This window comes from Poecilia reticulata, chromosome 7 (assembly GCF_904066995.2).
Source record: "Poecilia reticulata chromosome 7, P_reticulata-male-v2, whole genome shotgun sequence".
NCBI classification, from domain to species: domain Eukaryota; kingdom Metazoa; phylum Chordata; class Actinopteri; order Cyprinodontiformes; family Poeciliidae; genus Poecilia; species Poecilia reticulata.
The window spans coordinates 19,472,781-19,490,221 of NC_088836.1; the positions used below are offsets into that span (position 1 = coordinate 19,472,781).

At 38.6% G+C, this 17,441-nt stretch overlaps 2 protein-coding genes across 2 annotated transcripts; both read left to right on the forward strand.

Annotated features, from left to right (window-relative positions):
* The first annotated feature begins 229 nt into the window (after positions 1-229).
* rab5if (RAB5 interacting factor) lies at positions 230-4,612 on the forward strand. The gene is made up of 4 exons (XM_008413892.3): positions 230-647; positions 2,427-2,530; positions 2,635-2,764; positions 3,003-4,612. The coding sequence occupies exons 1-4, from the start codon at positions 540-542 to the stop codon at positions 3,042-3,044; spliced, it is 384 nt and encodes a 127-aa protein (XP_008412114.1). The 5' UTR covers positions 230-539; the 3' UTR covers positions 3,045-4,612.
* An 870-nt stretch (positions 4,613-5,482) lies between these two features.
* dhx35 (DEAH-box helicase 35) lies at positions 5,483-17,124 on the forward strand. The gene is made up of 21 exons (XM_008413893.3): positions 5,483-5,744; positions 6,130-6,257; positions 6,358-6,450; positions 6,671-6,748; positions 6,873-6,977; positions 7,047-7,108; positions 7,940-8,009; positions 9,851-9,910; positions 10,305-10,417; positions 10,500-10,596; positions 10,741-10,899; positions 12,325-12,535; positions 12,649-12,773; positions 12,876-12,930; positions 13,037-13,227; positions 13,332-13,409; positions 13,573-13,702; positions 13,798-13,879; positions 13,975-14,046; positions 15,401-15,512; positions 15,602-17,124. The coding sequence occupies exons 1-21, from the start codon at positions 5,705-5,707 to the stop codon at positions 15,638-15,640; spliced, it is 2,100 nt and encodes a 699-aa protein (XP_008412115.1). The 5' UTR covers positions 5,483-5,704; the 3' UTR covers positions 15,641-17,124.
* Positions 17,125-17,441: the final 317 nt, after the last annotated feature.

A 17,441-nucleotide genomic window follows, 5' to 3' on the forward strand; every position in this document is an offset into this window, starting at 1 on the left:
TTTTTATTTTTTTTTTTTACAGCAGACAGCCGCTCCCCACTCTTGCAGGTACTGCGTACCCCCGCTAAATCTTTTAGGGGTACGCAGTACCCTACCGTACCCACCTACTTTCACCCCTGATTATATCACACTCATCTGCAGAGAGGCCAGTCGTGTTGTTGTTTTTGTGATACTACTTCAAAAAAACAAACAAAAAACTTGAGAATCACTGCGGTACTTCAGTTGCTGTAATGAGTCTGATCCAACAGAGGTCGCTGTGGTTTTCATTCAGTCACTTTGCCGAAACACTGCCGAAACGTCGCACTATCTGATTGGCTGGCTCACAATGGGGTTAAACAGTGTTGCGCATGCTCCAACTCCCTTTAACTGTTAACGACAGAAATCTGTCAGCTCAGCGGAGCTAAGGTCCGTCTAATATCCTCAAATATTTCCGAATACCGCCTTGTTTTGGTCAGCGCTGGGGAGCCGACTCTTACTCAAGGTGTTTTTAGATCCGGCTTGCAACTTTTCAACGCGTCTTGATTGAAAAAAGCAGAAGAATGACGAGCAGTTCTAAACGGAAAGAGGAAAGTCATCTGCTGAATGGGGCTGTGAAGCAATCCACATGGAGCAAAGCCTTCTGCGGTAATGCCGTTTGGGAAGAGAAGGTGGGTCATTTAACCACCTTTTAGTTGTATTTTTGTAACAATTCCTTTATATTTTCTACTAGAAGTTGTGAGTTTCCGGACTTTAATAACAGGTATGGATAAAGACAGGTAGCCGAAGCTAACCCTTATGCTAAGGATTAATCTGGTTAGTTTTAGCTGACTGGCATAATGAAAGATGTTCTCCCCTGTATCTGTCTATCGTTAAATCTGACATTTTGGGGTATTATATATTAGGATACTTTTGGTAAACAACTTTTGTTGAATAATTGGCATTTAATTGACAATTACTCTTTTTATTTTTACCACAAAAACAGCATCAGAGAATATTGCACCTTAAAAACAAAAAGGCATCATACTCTTTATTTTTTCCCCAAATTAAACATAAAAGTAATATTCTGAAGTTAGGATTATGTCCAGTAATCCAATTGCTTCAATGTTTTCGTTCTCTGAATGTGGTTGTTGTTCATGAATCATATCAGTTGTTATTGGGAATATTACTTTGTCTTTTTCTGTTGAATGAAAAAAATGCTCTTCTTCAAGTATATCAGTTTTATTCTACATCATTAGCAAAAAATAAGAAAAAATAATATGACCATGATCCGGGTATGTCATTGAATTATAATGAGACTTTTTCTGCAATCCTGTTTACTACAATAAATAGATGGTTTTTAACCCAAAATTAAATTAGGAATTAAATTCAGTGTTGTGTATATATATATTGCACCAACTCACAAAGGTCATCTAAATGGTTCCAACTCATATGCTGTCATAGAGTTTAGTTCTGTCCAAATTTAAATCTTTGTTTTTGTTTTTTTGCATTACAGTGTTTTCATATAGTTGCATTCAGGTCTATCTACATGTGTAGCAACTTAATGCTAATTATAATAGAGTAAAATAAAAATCAGTTGATCATATAATGCCCACTAGTAAACTGTTATCTGTCAAAGAAAGTTTAGTTGACTCCACTGAGACAGCTACAGTGACAACTATGGAGAAATCTGCACATTACATACCCCAAGTAAATCCTCTGCTTGATGTCAAATGTTTGAATTGTTTTTATTTTTATTATGATTATTAACAAAATAAAAGATAGAAAAGCCCAGAGACCTTAAGATATTTAAGTGGGAAGTTGAATTTTAATTTTCAATTACAGTTGATTATAAATCTAGCTCTACCACTTTGAAAAATACACAAATTCCCAGCATGGAAAGTAATTGAACTGGTGTAATTTTCTTTCCACTTTGTATACATGCTGGTGTGTTCCATCACAGCTTGTGTGGCAGCTGCATTACAGCTTGTGTGGCAGCTGCATTACAGCTTGACTAATGTAAAACCATAGATTGTTTCCTAACAAAGATTGGGACACCAATCCACTAGATGGGATCAAATCAGAACGTCTCAATTTTTTTTTACATTCTTGGCAACTGAAAACTGAATCACTGATTCATTATCCCTTTAAAGTCAGTTTTTAAAAAATAGCTTGTATTAGTCACTTGTTTTAAACATGTGAAGTTCTTATAATCTGACAGTAAAATTACTTGTTTCTATTTCCCTTGAATTAGGCCAAATATAACTGGTCTATGTTTGGCCAGGTACGGGTATGGCCTTTGATTTATTTTTATTTTTTCAGTGTATCTTTCTAAGGTGAGAATTTCAATGCACTTGGTGTCAACTGGGATAAATGAAGTGATCAGTGTTAATAGCTGTGGATGTGTTGTAATTTAAATGGTTAAATCTGGCCCATAACATTTATTGCCTGTCAATGTGCTTTTTCCACAGGATGAGTTTTTGGATGTGATTTACTGGCTTCGACAAATTATTGCAATTATCCTTGGTGTGATATGGGGCATTGCACCGTTGAAAGGATTTCTAGGAATAGCCATGTACGTATTCTGAGCTCGGTATCTAATATTTTCCTGTTTCAATATTAGTTTGTACAGATGAAAATACATGAAAATTCCTCATCTTCCCTTGTTTGCCTCTTTAGTTTCTGCGTCATCAATGCAGGTCTCCTCTACGTATACTTCAGCAGCTTTCAGCAGATTGACGAAGAAGAGTATGGAGGCACGTGGGAACTCACCAAAGAAGGCTTCATGACATCTTTTGCCCTTTTCCTGGTAAGTATACCAATATAGGAAAAACATTTTTTTATTTTTTTTTGCTAAGTTCAAAAGATCTTAAATAGTTTCAGTTTATCTTCATTCTGTGCTAGATGTTTTTTTCCTTATTTGTGCTGTCCCACTTTGAAATGCACACGCTGAGTTAATGCTTTGCAAGTAAATATGTATTCAGATTTAAATTTGACCCGAATCAATCACAAAAACAATCTAATTGAAACATTTTTTTCTTTACCAGGTGGTGTGGATAATCTTTTACACAGCTCTACATTTTGATTGAGAGGAATGCACGAAGAAATAAATATGAACATTTTTGTTGAAGTAAGTTGACAAGACTGAAGAACTTCATGTTTGGGAGGTGTCGGTGCTCTACGCGAAGACGTCTTTGTGTGCACAGCATTATGGGAATGCAAGTTTGCTCAACAAGATCCGGCAAGATGAACACGTTCAGAAGCTGTACATCTCTTTCATTTGAGGCTTCCGGTTTTTTTTTTTAAAGGACATCTTTCCTTATGCTTTCCAAATTTTTTCTTTTTCTTTTTTTCTTTTTTTGCCGTTTAAAAAATAACAATAACAAACACTAAAGTTGCAGAAAGTAAAAATGTTTTAGGCTGTTTGGTTTTAGCACAATACATTGTAGATGTGAAACGGAGCTCAATCAATCTACTTTCTTCAAATTCAAATAACTGACGTGAATCCAGCCTTTATACTGCAGAGATGACAAGTTACGGCTACCAATCTGCTTATCGGTGACTCGGTGAGGTCTCAAGCAAACAGAGACATTTCAACATGAGTGTGTGGAAACCTTCATTTTTTTTATAATACATTTCAGATGAACAAAGCCACACTACATTAATTAATTCTGTTTCTTTAGTTTTTTAATACCTGCTCTGAAATTTTACAACTAAATTATTTGTGAGAAATGAGGAGTCACGCTTAACAGTTATAGGGTCTCTCTGGAGCTTATGTAGTTTGTCTTAACAAGAGGTGGAATTGTTATTTAATGAGATTTTGTTTCTTCCAGAAATGGGAACCGTTATTTGGTTTTGCTTGTCGAATGTTTGAGTCTAACAAAAGGGGAACGTTGCATCCAAAAACAGCTGATAAATATCTTCTAATATTAACGCAGATGCTGTTTGGAAAGAGACTCCCGTATGCTCAAATTCAGTTTTGAACTACAAAGAGGAGTAAAGGATTTTATGTTCAAATGCAAACTTGTTTTTAAGCTGAACCTGATCTGTGCACTGCCATGATTTGCTGTTGGTTTTTGTCTGCCATTATTCATACACTTGAGGTAAAAAAAAAAAAAAAAAGATAAAAGAAATGCATAAATTCTAATTTTTTCTTTAATAGTCAGGGGTCTCCAATCCTAGTCTTCAAGAGGCACTGCATTTCAGGTTATAGATGCATCCCGCTCCAACACACCTGAATCAAATGAATGACTCGTTACCAGGCCTCCTGACGGTAATCTGAATAGTCATTGTAATCATTTGATGCAGATGTGGTGGATTAGGAATCCATCTAGAAGTTGCAGGGCAGTAGGTCTGGATTGGAGACCACTCATTTAGATGAATCATGTTTGAAAATTAATTTAAACTTTGTATAGTCTGTCTTTTTTTGTTGTCAAATCCCATCTTGTATTACACAGATTTATTTGTATTTGTTATATCTCTTTTGATGTAACATTTCTCAGTATTTTATAGGGAAGAACATTTGAGAGCAGTTCTTGCTAAGATGTTATGATACTGTTATTCAATATGCAGCTGGTGTTTGAAAGGATTGTATTTTCTGATCAAATCTTTTGGGAATCATTAAACATGGGCTTTATTTGGCCTCCATTTTCAAAGACCTGAGTATTCTCATTGCAAAACTTTTTGTTCTTTTCATGTATTTATTCTATAATTAGCTATATCTACATGGAGGATTTTCATGTACAACATAACATTTCACGTAGTTGTGAAATATTAGACACAGGTAGAACTTCTGGTTCCAGAACCTAACATTCCAATATAATTTTAGATGCTTTTATAGTGGACATTTTTAAATCCTTTTTTTTTCATTATCAGTGTTATGAAGAAAATTGATAAATTGGAGAGGATATACTACAGGAGCTCCTTCCTGCCCAAAGCCATCAGCATCTACAACAACTACATAGTGTATATATACCTAAAATTGATTCAGTGTTGAATATTTTAAGTAACAGCAATATGCTAATTTTTTGGCCTCCAGTATATTTTGGTAATAATATAGGCTTTTTTTCTGGACACTGCTTTGGAACCTCTGGAGATTGTTGCGCAAACAAAGATTTTTCATGACAAACTCCTTGGGAAAAAATTGGATGATATGAATTACAACAATTAATTTCCCTCTGGGATAAATAAAGTATTTTTAATTGAATTGAGCCTACTTCTTCACATAATAAAGTATTTTTTATCGTATAAAATACGATAGTTTTTATATTGGGATTTAGTTTAAGAAAAACCAAATCCCAAGAAAAAAAAAAATTATAGCAAAATCTAGACTTATTTCATGTGACTGAGGTCAAACTGTTGTGTTCACAGCCAAACAGACTTTAAAAAGAAACTGGAATAAGTGTTAAAAGGAAATAAACAATAAAAAAAAAATCTAAGAAAGAAGTGGCAACAATTTATCCAGCTACATGTGGCTGGTATGCCATATATAGCTTATATGGCAATCCATATAAGCTACATGGATAATCATTATATAGCATACCAGCCAGGACGGTAATTACCGTTATATGATACAATAATAAAATTCTATTTTACAATGAGTAATAAAACCATAATTTCTTGCTTATAGCGCGTTTACCGATTAACTGGTAAATCGGCATGCCATACTCTGACATCATTCAGAAATCTCTGAAGAAAGCCCAGCTCGTCATTCTCGTGTGCAGAAAAAAAAAGTGACGTAGAAGCCAAGATGGCGGCTCCCCACTCCACGATGAAATTTTGGAAGCCGGGTAAGTGCAAAGAAAACAAGGGAGAAGGCATGTATTGTTGTTTTGGAGGTTGATAATTGTACATGTGCCGTTGCTGTCGTGAATCGGCCATAAATGTGCGAGTCTGCAGAGGAATCCATTGCTACTGCGTTCTTTCTGCAGCCTGAGCGCTTCAACTCCGGATCAACTGCGCTGAATTCAAGTGTTTACCTGCCAGGATGAAACCAGTTTGGAATAATAATAACAATTTATAGATTGGTCGCAAGTGAAAAGGCCCCCCCATTGCAGTGCTGTGCACCAAATCCTGGCTGTCATTCTTTGAAAACCCGCAGTTTGCGGTAAAACATTTTAATAAAACATCTTCTCCTCCTCCTCCTCCTTTCCTTCGCCATCTGCTCTGCTTCAGGCGCCGAGGCTCCGGGGATCTCAGAGGAACGGGATCTGAGCTCAGAGACCACCGGCTCCCCCTTCGTCTTCAACCCAAACACGGCCCTCTCTATAGAGAAACAACGGCAAAAACTCCCAGTTTTTAAGGTTTCACACTGCTTCCACACACGTATAGCTAATTGTTTACTATTAGTATTTGGCCACCTGCCTGTCAGTTTGTGCATTTTCTTATTTATTCCCAATGCAGCACAGAAACAACATCTTATACCTGGTTGAAAGCTTCCAGACTGTCATAATAGTTGGGGAGACCGGATGCGGGAAGACCACACAGATACCCCAGGTTAGTGTCTGTAAAACCGTCAAATGAATTTGAAGTGTTTTGCCCAGAGATGCACAAATTCAGCAGTTTCCTCCACAGTGGTTCAATATGACCTTGACTGGATGCTTAGCAGCCTATTTTCCTATACAGAACAGAGTTTGGGCCACATCAGCTATAGCTTAATTTATGCAGAATCTGTTATTCATGCTTTGTTCCCTCTTTTTCATCTGCCTTCAATCAGTACCTGCTGGAGGCTGGCTGGGCAGCAGAGGGGAAAGTGATTGGAGTGACGCAGCCTCGACGTGTGGCCGCTATCTCTGTAAGAGCTCAGCTTATGTCCTCTCACTTTTTTGCCAATGTCATCCGGCTGCAGGCGAATTCGGTTCACACTGTAGGACACTTGCCTGCCTCAAATTTCAGGCTTTGTTCTCATTTGCTGATAGGTGGCTAACCGTGTGGCAGAGGAGCGAGGGGCCCTGCTGGGACACGAGGTGGGGTACACCATCCGGTTCGATGACTGCTCCGATCCCCACGCCACGAGGATTAAGGTAGCTGGAGGAAGGTGGCTTCAGTCCGTCCTGTCAGTCGGGTCTTTACTAATGCCTCTGTGGTTGTAGTTTCTGACAGATGGCATGCTCGTGCGAGAAATGATGGCCGACCCGCTTTTAAAAAAATACAGGTACATGTTTGGAAGTAAAAAGTGCACTCATTGGCCATTTTATTAAGCACACCTTTCCTATTACCAGAGGGACAGAACTCTTTATTTTTCATGCCGTTGATTGGTCAATATTGACGTGACAGCATCATTCAGTTGTTGCTGATTTAAACCCTTAATACAAGCCACGATCCATCCATGCTTTCGTGTTGTTCAGGGCAAATTTGACCCTACCGTCTGAATGTTGCTGCTGAAATCAAGATATAATGAACTGGCAATGTTTTCCAGTTCATTATGGTCCGATTTCTACTACAGAGTGCCAATTGTTTTCTTTATTTCCCATTCGTAGTAAACAGGAGTGTTACCTAGTGCTGCTTTAGCTCGTCTGATTCAACGCTTCGTGCATTCAGAAAGGATACCCGGATGCCAGCAGGAGGTTAAGTGAACTACTCTTGCCTTTATAAAATGTTAAACCAGTCTGCCAATTCTAGCAAAACATTTTCATTCTCTTTTTTTTTTTGGAACATTCTGTGGAAACCACAGGGATGGCTAAGTATGAGAATCCCAGCAGATCAGCAATGAACAACAGCCATACAGTTGATTCTTTTTTCTTTCCCATTCTGATGCTCACTTGTTTAATCGACACCATGTCATGTTCCTGGCCTGCGGTTTACTAATTTGCTATTTGTGTGAATAAGCATTTGAACATGTGTGCCTAACAAAATGACCAGAGAGTGCATATTTAGTTTTTGTTTTAAGTCGGGGGTGGGGGGGGTTTGTGCATTTTGTATTAGCATGAATTGCACAGGATTACTATTGGTTACTAATTCTATGCTTTTCCTCCGTTCTTTTCAGTGTGTTAATGTTGGATGAAGCACACGAGAGAACTCTGTACACAGACATAGCCATTGGTCTACTGAAAAAGGTAATGCCAACTGATGCAATGTTTGTTGACTTAGGAAAAGACTGAATGGTCTCTGACTTGAATAGTTTAGATTTCACGTGAAGAGAAAAGTTCATCCATCCATCCATCCATTTTCTTCCGCTTATCCGGGGTCGGGTCGCGGGAGAAAAGTTCAGGTTCCGAAAAACTTGACGCAACATTTAAAGTTGATTTGTATATGATTAAGTAAAAATGGACTTCCAAGCAAAACAAGACTTTTCTTGTCGTTGATCACCAGGTTTGAACTAGACATACGTAGGTTTTAGATTCTCATCGTGTGAGTAAAAATACTATCAAATTATCTCTCTGCTTTTGTTTTATATAATATCACATTGATTTTTGAATTTCTATGGCATCTGTTTATCTTTTTTTTGCTGTGCAAAAACAGATACACACCTACTTATTTTAGCAGTACTTTCTAATTAAGCAGAACACTAAATCATTTTCCTGTTCTACTCTTCATACAATAAGACAAGTATAATTAAACAATATCTGGTTAATTAATTTGATCTATGCTCAGCCAGCCTATTGATAACTACTCAACAGGACTGCTGCTCTTAACTTGCTAACCGTAGTTTTAAAACTATATTACCTCAATGAGAGAGTTAATATACAACAACTTATTTTCAGTTGTTTTTCTTGTAAGAGAGAAACATAGCAACAGGTGGGGGGGGGAGGGTAGTGATGCAGTCAGTCTCCTCTACACTTTATCTGTTATTTCATTAAAAGGATTTTAACCAGTAGAAATGGTATGATTAAAAAATAGTAGATTGTAGAGCTATAGCTCACCTATTCTATCTCAAGATAGATTTGAGCCGACTTGTCCTGGCAAAGTCTTTATTTACGCTTGTTGGCTTTTATTTGAGTCCCTGCTCCAACACACCTGAATCAAACAATTACATGATTAACAAGACTCTGGAGACCAAGGTTTAGTTTTGTCTGACCAAAACTCTTTGTCTCATGCCGTCTCCAAGTCATTTAAATGTTTACTGGCATCATAAAATGGGCCTGTTGCTGCAACAGCTGGCTGCAGGATTCAATCCAATAAGGCAGACCCAGCTACCGATGGTGTTGATTGTGGTTGAACTTGGATCTGCCTTCGGTCCTTAAAAGCTTCTCCTGTGTTGCTGTTGGCTGATCCTCTCAACTAATTAATTAACTAATTGTCATTTTATCATCACGTCATTTTTAAATAACTTCCCAAACATTTGTCGCCCTCTCATTAAGCTTAACGCTGACGGTCTTGTAGCCTTGTGTATCTGCTCTTGTACATGGCGGTGCGATGGCTGGAATGAATGAAACTGAAACATAAAGCATAATCAACTGATATCATAGTATTTGTCATAAATTGATTGATTTTGGATCTACACACCACTAACACACAGTGACAGGGCTTGATGTGGACTACCACATTAGGGTGGCATTGTAAATGGGCGTTGGCATCCCCCACTGTCTGCTGAGAATAGCAACACTAGTTTACGTTATTTAAGCTACAAACAAAGCTTGGAATAATTTTATTCCAAGTCAGAATCTGATTTAATTCAGCTTGAATGTTGGCAGAAGGAGGGACTTTGCACCATGAGATATTCATGCAGAAACCTCACAAATAAATGATCAACTTGTGGAAACTTTTCTAAAAAATTTAAACTACAATTTTCAAAAAGAAAGATTGTTCATTCCTTGTTAAGTGGGCAAGTTCTGAAAACCAGTCAATGCCTATATACTCGTCTGTAGTCATATCAAACTCAATTCAATAAACTTCTTTTAGCTATTTTTTTTATTAAATCGTTTTCCTCTGTTTTCTCTCTCTGCTTCCTCGACAGATTCAGAAGAAGAGGCGAGACCTGAGGGTGATTGTGGCCTCTGCCACTCTTGATGCCAAGGTGACTGCTTCGTTAAGATGAACAGATATGCTAGGCTAACTTGAAAAGAGCAACAAAGGCAGGCACCCGGGGAGCGCAGCCGTCGGGGGGAATAACAATGTGCACTCACATCTGCGATAACCTGCTGATGGATAGATAACCAGGATCGGGTCAAAATCACTCTCGGCATCAAGCGAGTCAGCTAAAATATGCCTGGCAACTGCAAACTGCAAACAATATAATAATTACAGTCCTTGGCAGCTTTAGTTGTTATATTGCAATTCTTTCCTTTTTTTTCCTGTTTTAACTCTTTATTAGCATATTTAATTGAGGAAAATAAATCTAAATATAATTGAAATTTTAAAAACTAAGATTTTTTTTTCTCCACACACTGCAATATTCTCACTACCTAAAGAAATTTCACGAGTTCTTTAACCTGAATGAAACTGGGGATCCGAACAAGGACACGTGTGGAATCCTGACAGTAGAGGGACGCACTTTTCCGGTGGACATCTTCTACACCGTCAGGTAGTCCAGACCGGACCTTCATGCTGGAAGAAGTGATCGCTTAACGCTTCCTTTGTGACTTTGATCTTTGCTTTATCCTTAGTCCCGTCCCAGATTACGTAAAAGCCACAGTGGAGACTGTGATGAAGATCCACGAGATGGAGGACGACGGGGACGTTCTTGCTTTCCTCACAGGGCAGGTCAGTGGTTATTTTTATGTTTAGCTATTTTTTTGTTTGTTTTTTTAGATTTAGATGGTGATCATCCCCAAAGTCGCTGAGCTTTTGTAACACCGACACATACATATTGATTTTTCTTTTTCCTTAAATTAAAATCCATCTTAGGAGGAAGTGGAGAAGGTTGTGTCCCTCCTGCAGGAGCAGGCCAGAGCTCTTTCTCGATGTGGGATGAAGAAGCACCTGAGGATTTTGCCCATGTACTCTGGCCTACCCTACGCAGACCAGATGAAAGTCTTCGAACGGGCTCCCTCTACTGTTCGGAAGGTGAATATTTATCTTTCTGTGGATTTTTATAGAGAAGTGTGATTGTTTGGGTATTTTCCAATTCTGTTTCTCGATTTATTTGACTAAATCGGTGCCAAATGAAGTAACTTTCTTAAAATTCTAACTTGAACAAACTGAAGATGTAAGAATATTGTGGTTCCCTCCCTGCTACCTGTCCTCCCATCCATCTATCGATTTGAGGTTCCTGAATTATCAGGTTTTGGGAGGCAGCCAGGAAGCCTACTTTGGGTTATCTTGCCAAAGCTGCAAAGCCAAAGCTAAACAAAGCTATTAGGCCAGCTTTGTCAAATGTGTCTCACAAATGTTGTTACAAATATTCAGCTGCATTCTCAAACAGAGGTCTCATAAATATGAGTTTAAGGGAATAGCAGACAGATTTCATTCAGTCGAAATATTGATATTTTTAGTACGTTTTTAAATATATAAAAATATTTATATTTTTATACATTTCTTTTACAAAATTGTGCCACTTTGTTAAGGTTGAGACAATAATCAAAAGGTAACACTAATGTTGTTGCTCTTTTTACTAGTCCTTTGATCTCTTCTGATCCATTTTTATTGAGCCGAAATGAACTCTGAACCTTTCTTGGATCTTAGATCAGTTATTTACATTACCGCTGTTTATCTGCATCTAAAGCTCACAAAGCTCAGCTGAGATTGGATTGTGAAAAACTCTGCTGCTCCTGATTAGATGAGATTCTAAACCTTTTTAGATTTTCTTCTGATCACATCACTGAACTCATTCTTTTCTATTTTTAACTCGAGGAAATGAAAATCAGCCCCGATTCTGCTGCTGCTAGAAGGTGGAAAACACAGATTTAAGCAAGAAAATTCAACTATGCTACCTGAAGTTTATTCATGGTTAATTAGATTTTCTATGCTTGGTAGCAGATGTGACCTCAAGAAGACTGGATTCTAGATTTAAATCAGAAGATCCAAAAAATAATTAGCTTAAGGGTGTGCACATGTTTGCAACCAGGTCATTACAACTTTTTTATTATCACTTGGCAATAAAACCTGACTGTGACCAACTAATTTAACAATAATCTTTTATTGGGAAAATCATATGTGCTTTGAAAACCTTAATTTTTGAAGTTTACATATATGTTATTTTAGACAGCAGTGTGTTTCTATAGAAAACCCGCATCTCGAGTCTAATATCTTAGGTTGTTCCCTTTTTATTAAAAAGTGAGACACAGGGTGCAACCAAAACACATTTATTAGCTGAGGAGTCGCTTACACAGTGATGCCCATCCTTAATCAGACAGTTGATCTTAAACAGAAAACACCAGGTGGTTATAAAATGTTATCCTTTATTAAGACTTCTATAAAAAGCCATTTTGGATACGATGAACTGACTTCTGTCCGTGTCAATATCTTTTCCTGTTTCCTTTCCATTTCCAGATTGTGGTGGCCACAAACATAGCTGAAACCTCCATTACTATAACTGGGATCATGTTCGTCATCGACTGTGCGTTTGTCAAGCTCCGGGCCTACAATCCTCGCACCGCCATCGAATCGCTGGTGGTCACTCCCATCTCCAAGGCTTCAGCCAGCCAGCGGGCCGGGAGGGCCGGACGAAACCGACCCGGGAAGTGCTTCAGGCTGTACACAGGTTTGTGTCGGACTGCTGTAACGGAATCACAAGAAAGTACTTGAAGAAAGCCGGGCCTTTTTTTTCTTTTTTTTTTAAATTAATCGCCGCCTTATCTTTCTGTGCTTCATCAGAGGAGGACTATGAGAAGCTGCCTGCCGCTACTGTTCCAGAGATGCAGCGCTCCAATTTGGCGCCTGTGATCCTTCAGCTCAAAGCGCTAGGCATAGACAATGTGCTGCGTTTCAGCTTCCTTTCCGTAGGTCGCTCACATTGCACTCACTCAGTGGAGTGTGATCACCCATTTTAATAAGAACTTTAGAACAGCAGATTGTGAATTAATTCTGTCTCGTGGTTTCAGCCTCCTCCAGCTCAAACTATGGTTCAGGCTCTGGAGCTTCTTTATGCTCTTGGAGGTAAGAGACATTTTGATCAATAGCTGGGGGAAAACAGCTGCTGTTTTCACACTAGCCAAGCTGTGCCGGCACAGAAAGTGTTTACAGTCTGTGTGTTTGATGGCAGGTCTGGACCACTACGGCCACCTCACTGACCCCATGGGTATGCGGATGGCCGAGTTTCCTCTCAGCCCCATGTTTGCCAAGATGCTCCTAGAGTCTGGAAACTTTGGCTGCTCCAAAGAGATAGTTACCATAGCATCAATGATGCAGATTCAGAATATATTTGTTGTGCCGCCCAATCAGAAGAAAGACGCCGTAAGGATTTTTTTGTTTTGTTTTCGGAGCTTTTTGTACTTTCTGCTTCATCAGCTTAACAGTTATCCTGTTTTTTTTTTTTTTGGCAATCTGCCCCCCTGCAGGCTCGCGAACACAGGAAATTTGCAGTCGCCGAGGGAGACCACCTCACCATGCTGAATGTGTACGAGGCATTTATTAAGGTACAGCACGTGGACGCATTCAGTTCAGTTCTGTGGTGGAAAACTCTTCGGGCTGTTGTGAACTCCCAGAACTTGATGAATGTGCCTCTAATCATGGTGATGGGACTGTTTTTCTTATTTTTCTTATTTCTTTTTCTTATTATTATTTTATTATTTCCTGCAGCATCAGAAAAGTTCCCAATGGTGTCAGGAGCATTTTCTCAATTACAAGGGTCTGCTGCGCGCCATCACAGTGAGAGAGCAGCTTCGGCGTCTCATGAACAAGTTCAAAGTGGCACGAAATTCCAGTGAGGGTATGTGTTTGACACGATAACGTTATGTTGAATCAACCGAGGCTTCCACAGACATGAATGTTTGACTAGCTCCTACTGCTGCGTGTTTTACACAGGCGACCCAGACGTGATCTTGAAGTGTATCGTTTCTGGGTTCTTTGCTAATGCTGCCCGCATTCATCATTCTGGTTCCTATCGGTGAGAGTGCAATTCAGTCAGGGGTTGTTTATGACTTCTTTAGCTATTAATTGGATTTTTTTTTTGAAGATTCGGTTTTTCTGTCGTCTTGCCAGGACTTTACGAGATGACCTCGAGCTTCACATCCACCCCAGCTCTGTGCTGTATGGAGAGAAACCTCCAAAGTGGTCAGTATGTGATCTTTGGTGCAACGTTTCTCATATGTTACTTTGTATTAATGTATGAATTAGTGGATACTTTTGGTAAAATATTTTAAGATACAGTTCCCTGTAAAAGTATTCAAACCTGTAGATGTTGAAACTACAACCCTTAACATATTATATTAGAATTTTATGTGACCACAGAATGTAGAGAGAAATTGTGAAGCGGAAGAAACCGGATACAAATTTTTAACCTTCCCCCCCCAAAAAAAAAAAAAAAATTAAAGTGTAATGTACCTCTAAATAAATCAATTTGTCAATCTTTTTACTTCAGTATGTTTGCAATATCAGTCACCAAGGATTACTAGGATGATATATTTAACAAGAAAAAAGAAAGAAAGAAGGGAGTCAGGAAATGTCTTATTCGTAATCCATGTTGTCATTAAAATATATGTCTTCATATTAAGCAGCCGTGAAATAGAGCATACAACAACCTTCAAAAGTCAACTAATTGGTAAATAAGAGACCACCTCAGTTTGATTTAATCTCAGCATAGTCTGTGGAAAGGTGCTGGCTATCCCCTTCAGCTGACAGGCTGGACAAGGACAGATTTAATCAGACGCTGGAGAAGCTGCAGGGATCCGCAGCTCTGGGGGACAAATCTGTCGGCAGGACATTTTATCGCTCTCAATTCCTCAAATCTGGCTTTGACAGAAGCATGGCGACAAGAAAACCCGTCCCATTTAGAGTTCTCCGTGAACCAAGCATGTAAGGGACACAGCAAATATGCTGTGAAAGTGATGTGGGTTAAATTAAACTGAATCTCACCCTTTTGATGGAGACGGTGCAAAACTATCCAGAAACCATCATCCGCTGTACAAGACGGAGATGGCAGCGTCATGGTGTGGGGTGGCTTTTCTTCAACAGGAATTAGGAAGATCAATGATGGGAGAATTGATGGAGAAAAATACAGGGTGACGCTGGGAGAAAATCTTAGATGTGCCAAAAGACTTGAAGCTATGATGAAGATCGACCTTAAACATGCAGCCAGAGCAACAAGGGAATAGTTTAGATAAAAAAAATAATTGCATGGTCAAAAAGCCCAAATCTAAATCCAATGAAGAATTTTGGATTGTTAAAATTGGGCTTAAATTTTTCCAGTCTTAGTTTGACTAGTTTTTAAAGAATGGGCAACATTTCATCCTCTAGAAGTGCAATGCTGATAGAAGCTGGTTCTTAATGCAATCCTTATTATGGAGAGGAATTTTCATGCATTCTGACCTTCCTTCCACCTAACATTTTCCAGTACTTTGAGCATGGTCATTTGGGAAAAAAAAAAGGTTTTTGTCCAACTCTTACTAATCATTTTTGTTTCCCTCAGGGTTGTCTTTAACGAAGTGGTGCAGACATCAAAATACTACATGCGTGACGTGACGGCTGTGGAGTCGTCCTGGCTGGTCGAGCTGGCCCCTCATTTTTACAAACAAGCTAAGGTACGGCTCGAGCAGTTACACCACATCCTCTAGATAACAACTCCACATCTTGACTGGTTTCTTCTCGTTGTGTTCCTTTTGTCTCGTAGCATGGCTCGCTGGCCAGCAAGAGATCCAGAGTCCTCTGAATACACCATCCCAAAGGGAAAGCAAGACAAAGTTTGCCACTGTGCTCCCATTGTTTTTCATTGTATATACGAAGATGTGTATTTATTGTCCATGTCCACCTAGAAAAGTTACCCCACACCGAGTGGCCGTGTTACAATAGATCTCAATTGTATATTTTTAGAGGTAATGTCATTCTCTTGGCTGTGTTTGTTTACATAGAAAGGAATGTTTGAGGGGGCCAGACTGGGCCTGACGGGCGTCCATTTGAGCATGGTCATTTGGTTCACTCAGACAACTAGAATGAGTGAACCATTCTAGTTCATATATATATATATATATATATATATATATATATATTATAACCGTATTCACAGTAGGCTCAGGTCCAGGTTTCAGCTCCTGTGCCACAGGCCCATCCACACCTGGCTTCATTATTATTTTCTTTAAAACTTGTTTATTTTTTATTGTTTCAGAAAAATATTGAATGACAATAGACTGTGATGTTATTTCCCAATGAGGGATTTCTTTTTTTTTTATTTGGTCCGTTCATGTCCTAGGTGCCTTTATATTTTAATCACTTACCTTCCACTCAGTTTATTTTCACCCAGGTTAAATTGTATTATATTTACCTACAGATTTTATTTCAAGATTTTTCATTATGTATTTTTTATTGAGCACCTGGTTCTCTGATTGATACTGTGAAGAAGCTGCATTTCTTTTAAACTGATTTCCCTCTTAGCTCCAGTATAGCTCAGATTTAGTGGCCTTGTCACCACACTGTGCCAATTTGTTTTTGTTTGTTTGTTTAAAACAGCCTGTTTCACATTTCACTTTCGGCTGAAATGTGTTAATACTCCCAAATATTGTACATGTATCGCTGTGAAATTAAAACGAGAACAGAAGTGCCATTTGTTGCTGTAATAACAAAAAGCATTTAGACACGCTTCTCTTTTTTTCTGATTTTGACCATTACATACCACAATGTACGGTTTGTTTTCTACATGGTCTTAATTTAAACTAGGTTGTAATTCCTAATATGCATCAGATTCCATGTCATCTGCATGAACAACTTATTGTGTTTTTGCCCATACCTGTCCTCGGACCCTAAAAGCTTTACTTCACTTGGTCCACTGCTGGAATGGCAAAATTTGACTCGTCTACTTTTGTTTATTTCTATAGTAGAAAATGTCGTTAGAGTAGCTAAGTGAAACTGTAAAAATCACCCAAAAACGGCACATTACAGCTGGTAGGATGCACTCAAACTTCTTAGATTATGAAACGAAGTACATTTGCATGTTAAATGGTATTCTAACCAAGACCTATACACTTTGTAGATGTATTTCAGGAGAAAACCGTTCCAACTTGACTGAGCACCCTTCTTGGTGCAGACAGCCTGTGAAGGAGCAATCTGTAAACTTGTGTAGCAGCTTACCTCTGAGATTAAAACTATCATCTGTCATTTTCTCATCACATCCTTAAATAAAGCCTTATTGTCATACAATAACTGATTGCTTATGGTTGCCTTTTTGCATTTAGTTGGCTTTGCTTTACTTGTCATGCAGTCTGTTCGCCAGGAGGTGTCACGGTTGCTCTACGAATACAACTAGAACTTCAGCTTCAAGTAAAATCAGCGAACGCCAGAGCATTTGATTACTGTCTGTGTGCATTTAATCTCTTTTGATAAAAGTGTTTTTTGTATCAGCTTTTTACTGTCAACACGTGTCAGTTTAATGATGCGGTGTGGAGAGTATGTGGGACTGTAGCTGCAGTTATCTGTTGGTCTATATCTAAAAACACTGCATGGACATGGACATTTAGGGG